Source organism: Condylura cristata, unplaced genomic scaffold (assembly GCF_000260355.1).
Source record: "Condylura cristata isolate star-nosed mole 26May11 unplaced genomic scaffold, ConCri1.0 scaffold00045, whole genome shotgun sequence".
Lineage (NCBI taxonomy): Eukaryota > Metazoa > Chordata > Mammalia > Eulipotyphla > Talpidae > Condylura > Condylura cristata.
This window is the reverse complement of record NW_004567146.1, coordinates 2462749-2473775: the sequence shown is the minus strand read 5'-3', so window position 1 is coordinate 2473775 and position 11027 is coordinate 2462749. Positions and strand designations below refer to the sequence as shown.

Genomic DNA, 11027 nt, shown 5'->3' with positions numbered 1-11027 from the left:
TGGCTGTTCATTATTTTTGTTATTTTCTCGCCTGGTCCATTATACTCCTGCTATGAGTGAAACCATCCGGTATTTTTCTTTCTCTTTCTGGCTTAGGTACTTCCTATTTTTTGTAGGTCACTGTGGACCAGGGCCACTGTGGACCAGGGCCTGATTTGACTTTGGAGTACAGAAAAAGAAAATAGATAGTCCAACCAAACCACACTGAAAACAAACCCTAGAAATCCGACCATAAAACCGAGGCTACTGGGAGGGAGGGTGGAGACTAAAAGTGGGAGAGGGCAAAGTAAACTGTGGCAGAGGACTGTGGGTGCCTGAGTGGTGGGGTATGGTGTGGTAACATTCATCTGAAGAGGTGAGATCCTCATTTCTGAATCATACATAGTGTTGGAAACCAATGTTAGATTAATGAAATGATTTTTAAAAAGTAGAAAACAAGTGTACCTACAATAGGTTTATAAAGCTGTGAGTATGAGCTAGATTAAAAAGGAAGATGGAGAAATAACTTATTACACTGGAAAAAAAAAAGGGAGGGGAGTTGGGTCACTCTTGGGCATGATTTATCCATGCCAAGGTAAATCTGTCAAAAAGTCAATGCCTAGAAAAAGGAACTCCCTGCCTTGGGCTGAAATTCTCAGGTCTTTTAAATTCAAGGTCTTTCTCTCAGATAGTATCAGATAAGGGCTCTTACCTCCTTCTGAAGATTAATTTGCTTTCACTTAAAGTTTTTCATTGCCTGTAAGGTTAAAGGGTATGTTTTATGCTTACCGGTTATTTGTATTATTTGAGAATTATCTCTTCCTATCTTTACTTAATAGATTTTCTTAGTAGATTTTTTTTATTCACTTGTAAAAGTTCTTTGTATACTAAGGTTATTAATCTTGTGTAGTGCAAACTTTTAAATATATCTTAATAAATTTTACTAACCTTATCAACTAGGAGACTGTTCATCTTTAAATCGATTTTGGATAGGAAGATATTCTGTTGTCTCCAGAATATTTTTATTCTACTACTTTAAACCCTAAAATAGGACCTTTGCTATCAACACATTATGACGACTAAAATACTTCCCAATTTGAAGTGATATATAACACTTTCTGGTTGGATTTGGAGAATAATGTTCAGATGTGGTAGCCTATCTTACATATCTTTGCATCTTATTGCCAATATTTTGACTTTCTTTCCAGTAAGTCTCCTCTCCACTTCTTACATCCTTACTCTTTGACTTAACTATTTTGTTTTTGCCATCTTATCAGTAAATAAAGCCAAATTCCTAATAAAATAAAAATTCTTGTGGTTGATCTGCCTGGAGCAGAAGAAGCATTTCTTGGTAGGGCCCTTCAAGTAGTGCAGTGTAATAGCCACTATTCCTGTAATGTGCTGTTCTTTCCATGGCCAGTGTCCTAAGCTGTTGGAAATGTTCACATTGTGTTTCTGTTGCGCTAGTGCAGTTGCCAGTGAATTGCTAGGACCTGTTGTAAGCCAAAACAGTGTCATCTGTAAGATGGTAATGTGCCGCTTGCATTTTCCTGACCTTAATGTTTCCTTTTCAATCACTCATATCTCCAAAGCAGGATTTGGATAACCTGGACATCAGAATTCAAAGCACCTGGTTCTCATTCTGTTGCTTTCCACTTGATTCATGCTATTTCATGAAATAGCCACAACTTGGATTGCCAGTGTGGTTTATATTCTCCTTCTGTCTGTCTGCCTGCCTTTCCCCTAAGGAATAGCTCCCTACCCTTTAATAGATAGACAGTTTTCTTTCCTCTCTAGAACAGCTCAAAGATGTGGCTTATGGTACCCGACCACTGCCATGCCTGGAAATAATGTCAGCACACAGAAGTGAGGATAAAGTGGACATTTCTCTGTTTCATCAGAGTGAGAATCTTTTTGAACTGCACATCCACCAGGCCTTCCTGACATCTGCTGCGCTGGCTCAGGCCGGAGACACTCAGCCTACCACCTTCTGCACCTATTCCTTCTATGACTTTGAAACTCACTGTACACCACTAGCTATGGGGTCACAGCCCCTTTATGACTTCACATCTCAGTATGTGGTGGAAACAGATTATCTTTTTTTGCACTACCTTCAAGAGGCTTCCTCCCGGCTTGATATACACCAGGCTTTAGCCAGTGAGCACCATACCCTGGCAGTGGGGTGGATTTGCTTTGGCAGGGTTCTGGAGACTGTGGAGAGAGTTCATGGCTCTGCCATAATTACTGGTAAGTGCTCTCAGCTTCCCACAGCCCGCAGGCCTATTGCAGGATTTCTTAAGTTCTGATTACTCTTTTAGCGGTTTCCCATTTTCTTCCTCTGCCTTTATTCCCCATCCTCACCACATCATCTGTATCTTCCATACCGTTCATGCTTTCTGCTACTCAGGAGCTGGTGGAGAAGAGTTTGGGGTGCTAGAGTACTGGATGAGGCTGCGATTCCCTATAAGACCCAGCCTGCAGGCTTGCATTAAGCAAAGGAAAGCTCAAGCTTACCTGTCAGCCAATGTGCTTGGAGCCTGGGAGGTCCAGGAGGATGAGGTGAGAAAAAGAATGTGCCCAGGCATCTCAAAGGAGCTTCAGCCAAACAGCTCATGAAAACAGCTCAATCTTGCAGTCTCAATAAGTATTTGTATATGTAGTTGTTGAAAGAGAAAAACTCATATTTACAACTAGTCTGGAATCATGCCTTGATCAAACTCGAGTTTGTGGAGTGAAATTATGCCCTTGGAACTAGCTAGTTCTTCCTACTATGATAAAAAAGAAAAAAGCTTCTTTGTTCCATTGTGTCAGATAAGGCCTGAGTAGCAGTATCTCCTTGGAATAACTATCTGCCAGAGTCAATTTGCAGGCAGGTGAAAGTCATTAAGTCTCTCTGTAACCCAATCAGGATTCAGTAGGTCTCTAAGTCATGGCTCCAAGGGTGCTGGGCTTTGCTTACAACTCTCTCAGCTACCTTTTCCTCAATTCAAGACCAACATCTTTCCAGTTCAGATCAGAGACTCGGAAGCATCAGAATGAACTGCAGGTGGAAATCATCAGGTGCTGTGGCCTGCAGAGTCGATGGCTGGGAACCCAACCCAGTCCATATGCCATGTACCGCTTCTTCACCTTTCCTGACCACGACACTGCCATCATTCCAGCCAGTAACAGTCCCTTCTTTAGAGACAAGGCTCGATTCCCAGTGCTTGTGACCTCTGACCTGGACCAGTATCTGAGGAGGGAGACCCTGTCTCTGTACATTTTTGATGATGAAGATGCAGAGCCTGGCATGTTCCTTGGCCGAGTCCAAGTGCCTTTGCTGCCTCTTGCACAAAACAAATCCATTAAAGGTGGGAGTTTAAAGTTATTACATCTTTAATGCTCTCTGCCCAGTGTGGTTTCCCTTTCTTAATTCTACTTTGCTTTGATTACTTGCTTGGAACAGTCTCTCAAAAACTGTTGAAAACCCTTTAGAATATTGTCAGGAACAACAGAGCAGAAGATTTAGAGCCTCTGTAATCATGTGGAAACATTAGCTTCTGCTGCATCTTTTCAGCAACAAAAGCAAGATTCCCAAGTGGGCAGATCCCCCAACCTGTCTGATCCACTATATTTCTGTCTCAGAACAAATATTTTCTGATCGTGTAATGCTTCACAGTATTTGTCTTTGTTCAAGACTTCTCATTTCTTAGCATATGGATACTGGATTTTAAATTGTGCTTAACACTCCCCCATAATTCTCATACTTCTTTGAAACATTAGACACACATTAGACTTCCATGCCACACCACAAGAAAGACCAATTTGGACTCCCTTCCCCACCACTATGTAGCTGAGTTCTTGCTACCTTTACTTTCAGACCCAGTGTTGTAGGGCAGAGCAAGGCAAGTCACCCCTTTGGCTGTATCTAGGAGAGTGAGGCAAATTTATTTACCCATGCTTGTGAGGAAGTCTGGAGTGTATCTCTAGTAGCAACCCTGTTTAATAAGCTTCTGGATGTTCCATGAAGTATGTGAGGTCCCGATAACACAACTGCTAAAACAAAAGAAAAAAAGCTGACACTTAAGCTCACAACTAGTCCTTTGCCAAAAAAGAGAGGCAACATGATCCATCTGTTAAATTAATCAGTGTTACAAATTAGAAGTCTGGCATTTAGAAAAAGTCATTGCTAAAATTTTCTTGGCTTTGTTGTTTTACAAGTATAGACCATTTGAGTGTAGATAATGGTCTCCTTGGTACATCTAGGGCATAGTGAGCATTTGGTAGAGTAATAATGTGATCTTGTTTGTTGGCTGGGTGGCTGGTGACAAGTAAGCCATATTCCTCTCCACTTTTGGACTATCTCTTCCTGAAACCTAGAGATGACTATTTCCCTTAAAATATTCAAAGTATCCTGCTATTTTATGTTTTTTCTAAATGTATTATCATGATTATTTGATGTGAATTTTTAACAAAATATGATGAAATTCAAAATGGGAATGGAGACCTTACATTCCTGACACATGCTCACTGGCCTATTTTATGTGATCAGAACTTCTTAATGTCTGCATGTTTCACAGGTGATTTTAACCTCACTGATCCTGCGGGGAAACCCAATGGATCTGTTCAGGTGCAACTGGATTGGAAATCTTGCTATCTAGCCCCAGAGAGCTTCCTGAAACCAGAAGCTCAGACTGAGGAGAGCTTCCTGAAACCAGAAGCTCAGACTGAGGAGAACACCACCAAGGACAATCTAGAGATCTCACTTGAAAAGGAAAAGGAGTCATTACCTCCCCAGGTATCATATCTTTACCAATCCTAAGGGCAGATTTGAGGAAGATAGTATTAAAATTGGAGTAAAAGAAATTCCTTCTATGAAAGTCATATGTTGTGTGAACAACATGCATCCATCATCATGATGTGAGGCCAGTGCTGAGCCTGGCTCTTACTGTGGGGACAAGAAAGATGGGATCTCTCCATTCCATGTAGGAGGGAATCAATGTCTACTGCCAGCTCACAAATCCCATTTTTTGAGTACAGAAGTTGTTCAACTATCATTTTGTAAGACTGTCTCTGACCCTTCTACCTAGGACCAAATGGCATCAGCTGAGATCCTCACTGAAGCTGACCAGTACCTACCAAAGAAAAAACCACCTCAGGTGGGAGAAAGGAAGGAAAAGGAACACCAGGTGGCAAGCTATTCAAGAAGAAAACATGGCAAAAGAGGAGGCATCCAAGGAAAGAACAGAATGGAGTATTTCAGTCGTAACATCTTAAATGGAAATGCATTACAGGTAAGGCCTTAGAAAACCCAGAGGTAAAACGTGGGTTTTAGTATTCCCAAATTTATTATTCTCACAGATAGAAACAGGAGCAGATACTGGAGATAAGAAATAATCATTACTGGCCCTCCCTGGTGGCGCCGTGGGTTAAAGCACAGCACTAAGAAGCTTAAGCCACATCCGCATGAGTTCGATCCCCGCCTGCCCTGGAGGAGATCCACATGGCGTGGCAGACCTCTCCTGACCTGCCTGCTGCTCCCCTCAGCAATGTACTTTCTCAGTCAGCCTATTCTGCTCCCTGCTCTGTCTCTGGTGAGCCCTCTCACCCTCCGCATCTCTGGCCTGTACCCCAGTTCTATATGAATAAATAAATACATCTTTAAAAAAAAAAGAAATAAACATTACTTTTTGTGTTTCCACAAACATAGGTAGTTTAATAAGTGTTTAATTGGCACAACCCATTTCAGTATAATTTAATTAAACAAATTATGGATTCTGAATCATGCTTAAAGAGCTTTAGAACCCTAACCCTCACCATCTGCTTTAACAACAATCAAAGTAAATTTAAAAATAAGTATTTATTGAATAACTGCTATGTCTTGATAGTGTTTTTCATAGAAACTGGATTGAGTTTACTATATAACACCTAAAATATATATATGAGATTGTAAATATATACTACTATATAATTATAATTTTGTAATTATATATGATTTATATAATATGACACACAATTATGTTATTATGTTATATTACTGTATAATTAACACATAATTATGCACTTGTTTTATTAAATTATAATTACATAACATGCTTGTAATTATACTATGTGTTATTAGAAATATAACACACACATATTTTTAACTTAAAGACAAGTAATAAATTAAAAATTTAAAAAGAGCTAGTATGAGAAAAGAAATTCAAGAGATCACCAGCATATAGTATTGTCTTATTTTGAAGCAGGTGAACTATACTGACTGGACCTTCTCAGGACTGAAAACCTCCATCGAAAATGCTTTAAAAAATCAGAAAAAAGAAGAGGAAATCACATCATCCCATTCATCACTGTTACAGAAGGAACCCCTACATCCTGTAAATGGTACTATCTTTTTGAAATCTAATTTTTCCATTTAATCAATGACTTATCTTATGAAACTAGTTTTTTATTTTCTTCCTTCATCTTGAATTGCTAAATTTTTCTTGGAAATTAGTATTGAAGTGCCTAAGCTCAGTTTTATGGTACACATGTACCAGGTAGGCTAGTCAAGGCTGGAATACTCAAAGAAAATAGCTTTATGTACTTGAAGCTAGCCAACAAGCTGGTTTAGTTACTTAGCATTTATAATATATATATATATATATATATAAATTTATATAATTTACTCTAGAGTCTTATGATATTTGCATTGCCAAACACAACCTCATAACTGTTTACTATCTTCATGGTAATAAAAGCTGGACTTTACCAATCCTGTCACTACCCCTTCATCTCTGTACCTCAGTTCTCTATGTATACATAAATAAATCTTTTTTTAAAAAAATCACTAAAACAGAAAGATGAGAGATTTAAAAATAAATAAATAAAAGCCAGACTTTAAAATTTCAGCAAGGAACTAGAGTTATGGGAGTTGGTAATGTAAGTTTTAAAAGAGTTTTGTTTTAAAATAATTTCAAATTTATGTAAGAACTTCATGAATAGAACAAAAAATTCACACATACCTTTCATGCAAATTTATCAACTTTTAACATTTTTTCTACTTTTTACTTTATCATTCATTCTATGAAAGATTTATTTATTTATGCATACAAGAACTGGGGTACAGGCCAGAGGTGCAGGGGTGAGAGGGTTCACCAGAGACAGAGTGGGAAGCAGAACAGGCAGGCTGATGAAATACTCTGCTGAGGGGAGTAGCTGGTGGGTCAGGAGTTCTGCTGCGCCATGTGAGTCTCACCTCTCTGGCAGGAATTGAACTCATGCTGCAGTGGCTGCGGATCCCTTCAAAATGTTGTGCTTTAACCCGTTGTGCCACCAGAGAGGGCCCTGCTATCTAATTTTATCTAAAGAACTTGAGAATAAGTTGCAAATGTCATGCTTCTTTACTGCTGTCTATTTCAGAATGTATTTTCCTAAGTAAAAGGACATTATATAATGCAGTACAATGACCAGGTTTGCAAATAAAACATGGGCACATTATTACCTAAGCTTCCTTCCCTTTTCAGAATGTGCCAGTTGTCCGGTAATGTCCGTTACAGTAAATCCCCGCCCCACACATGTAATTCAGGATCATCCATTGCATTTAATCATGTCTTTTTAGTTGCTTTTAATTGAAACAGCTCCTCTCTTTTTTTGCCTTTCATGCTACTGATATTGTCATGAGTATGAGTGAGCTATTCTGCAGTGTTGCTCTGTTGTTATTTGTCTGATATTTCTTCATAATAAGATCCAGGTTAGGATTTCTTTTTGCAGTAATATCAGAGAAGTAATACTGTGTCCTCCTCAGCTTGTTCCATTATTGGTGATGTTAATTTTGATCACTTGGTTGAGAAGGCATTTGCCAGGTTTTTCCATCTTAAAGTTATCAATTTCCCCTTTGTAATTATTAAGGAATTTATGATATTTTGAGACTATGTAATTATCTCATCCTTGTCAAAGTTTAACTAATAATTTTGGCATCCATTTATTGAGTTTCTTTTGCCTGAATAAATTACAAAATGTTTGAAAGTGCACTGCAAACTAGGAATTGATTCAAAAGCAATTATAGAGCTGAGAAATTTATGAAAGAAATTTATGAAATAGATAGGCTTAAAATCATCAAAAGATATAACTGAAGTGAGAATTGAAAAAAAAAATATCCAGAATAAAGCAAGGAAAGACAAGGGGAGGAAAGAGATACTAAAAAACAAAATGAAGAGACCTTAGTACATTTAATTAAATGTAAGCAAAGAGAAGAGGCACAGAGGAAATATTTAGATTGTTCCAGAACTGACAAAAGATATTACAACTCTATGAAATGAAATTTAAGTGGGGTAAGTTAAAGACAAAACAGAGTCCTCCCTTGGTGGCACAATGGGTTAAAGCACAGCACTATGAAGGGATTCCTAGCCACTATAGCACAAGTTCAATTCCTGGCCAGGGAGGAGACCCACATGGAAGAACAGACCTCTCCTGACCTGCCTACTGCTCCCCTCAGCAGTGTATGTCAGTCAGTCTGCCTGTTCTGCTCTCCACTCTGTCTCAGGTGAATCCTCTCACCCCCAGCCCTCATCTCTGGCCTGTACCCCGGTTCTTGTATGCATAAAAAAAGAAATCTTAAAAAAAAATAAGATGCTGGTGTTCAAGATGCTGACTAAAAATCTTGTTTGTTAACCTGTCTTGCTTGGAGAGAAGCTTTTTTTCTCCTTGTTTCCAGATAATAGTACATGGTAGGGAGATACTACTGAGGTGATGAGGGAGTTGTAGCCCTCACAGTTCTTGTCCTTCTAGAGAATATTCTTACCCAGGAAAGATGGATTAGATTCCATTGCCCCAAGTTTCCCAAGGCCTGCTCCATTAAACAGGGATGTCTATGTTCACATGCTTTCAGCTGCTGAGAAAAACAGAACCTTCTTTGGACCCTGGAGCTGCTATTTGTGACAGCTACCAGAGAACTAGTTGCATAGAAAATGCAGGTAGTAGTTTAGCAAGTCAAGACAGGTTTTCCCTCATCTCCATCTGCAATTTTAACAAGTGCAGAGATGCTCCAGCAGATTTGGAGAGCTGAGTCCATGTGGAATCAGGCTGCATTTTCCCTAATCAAGAGCTCACAGACTTAATCATCATCTTCAAAGTATTTCAAGACGTACTTCCTATCCACCTCTAACAATCCCTTTAGTCTATGAAGAGCGACTCTTTCAGCATTTTGGGCACTGTGATAGTAAAGTGGCCTTGGTTAGCATTTTTCTCTTTGGCATACTGCCCACAAGGATGGACACTGCTTCTACTTCCTGTCATTGCTGCATGTCATTGGTAAGCACCTCTGAGGTACTCTCGCATTATTGAAACAACCAGTGATGAACCATGAGGATCTCTGCAATGGCATCATGCAATTTTGACTAATCCTTGGAGACCAGCTCTGCTAAAGTAGTGACTCTCTGCAGCTGAGATAAAAGGCAAAATTGAATTCTTTTGTGAGGATGCCCTGTGTCCAGTGCAGCATCAATTTTTTTTTTCGGTCTGTGTGGTTTCCCCAGTGTCTGCAGGAGTGTGCAACCATGTGTACAAATGGCCCTGAGAACATTTTAGGACTAGAGAATGGAATCAGCATTTCATATCTCTTGAGTGATAATATGGGCATTTTTTACCAGCTCTAGGCCAAAATTACTCTTTGGTTCGTTTTTTCATTCCACCAAATGTGTGGTAACATGAGATAACATTAGAAAAGTAATACAGGGAGAACAAATATTTGATTATTAGCCAACACATGTATAAATAACGTTTGCATCAAAAAGAAATCTTATATATGCTTATGATTAGAAAACAATAAAGGTCCAAAGTTAGTAATTTAAGCTTCCACTTCAGGATGCTAGAAAATAAATCAAACCCAAATAAGGCAATAATAGAGCAAAGCAGAAGTCAGTGAAAAGTAAAACTGAAAAAGAAAGAATTATCATTGAAACCAAAACTTGTTTGAAAAGATCAACGACTCGATACATCTTTATCTAGGATGACTATAATTAAAATTCACTGATAAGACAGAAACTACATAGTAATTTGAACAGCAAAAATGTAATGGAAAGAATCACCCTACACAGGGTGGCCTAGAGGGAATGAGGACTGAATAGTAAGAAGTAAAGACAACTGTGAAGAATACAGGGCTGAAGTCCAGACCTCCCTGAAAAATGTGAAGTTACAGTTTACTAAAAGCACCCAAGTTTACTGTGGCTTCATGTCAGAACTCAGAAGGAATTGTGAAGTTCGCTTTCAGAAATTCTGGTGGCAAACCTGTAATTTACAGAGGTTCCAAGCCAATGGAATTTGACTGTGAAACCCCCGACGTGGGCTCAGGGAAGCTGCCCAGGGAAGGTGCCAGTCTACTGACACGGGCAGCACAGGAGTAGGGTAAGCAGAGGCCGTGTGCTGCTGGAATGGTGTCAGCAGGAAAGCACGTGTGCTGCTCGAGCCGGCCCCTCAGTGGGAAGGCCCTGCTGTGGGAATCTGGCCTGCAGACACCACACCTGCTCAGGAGCCTATCTAACGAGCATAATGGAGCCAGGGAGAGAAGCCCATTACCCCTCCAGTGATATTCAGTACCTTCTACAGACAAAATGTAACATGCCAGCTGGCAAAGAAGATATATTTCAAGAGTTCAACTTTATCAATGCAGAGTAGATAACAAAATTTGCACTTGGAGCTGAGAAGCAATAAACTGAAAGTAGGTACGTTGGGGCCCTCAATGGTGGTGCAGTAGGTTAAAGTGCAGCACTGCAAGCTAGCTGCAACTGCTTCAGCTGAGTTCGAGTTTGATGCCTGGTCCCAGAGGTGATCCACATGGCACAGCAGACCTCTCCTGCCTTGCCTGCTGCTCCCCTCAACAGAGTACAAAATCTGCATGTTCTGCTCCCCACTGTTTCTGATGAGTCCTCTCACCACTCCTGCACATCTGGCCTGTAACCCAGTTATGCATAAATAAAATAAATCTTTAAAAAATGCATAAATAGGCCCTCCCTGGTGGCACAGCGGGTTAAAGCACAACACTGAGAATCTAAAGCCGCTTCCGCATGAGTTCGATCCCCGCCTGCCCCGGAGGT

General features: G+C 39.8%; 1 protein-coding gene across 1 annotated transcript in view; it reads left to right on the top strand.

The window, feature by feature from the left end:
- RPGRIP1 (retinitis pigmentosa GTPase regulator interacting protein 1) overlaps positions 1-11027 on the top strand; it is a 42307-nt gene that overhangs the window by 17756 nt on the left and 13524 nt on the right. Inside the window, exons 13-18 of the mRNA XM_004694537.1 lie at positions 1777-2226; positions 2387-2538; positions 2987-3329; positions 4539-4756; positions 5049-5252; positions 6201-6339. Coding sequence (XP_004694594.1) covers positions 1777-2226; positions 2387-2538; positions 2987-3329; positions 4539-4756; positions 5049-5252; positions 6201-6339 — 1506 coding nt within the window. The remainder of the gene's footprint in view (positions 1-1776; positions 2227-2386; positions 2539-2986; positions 3330-4538; positions 4757-5048; positions 5253-6200; positions 6340-11027) is intronic.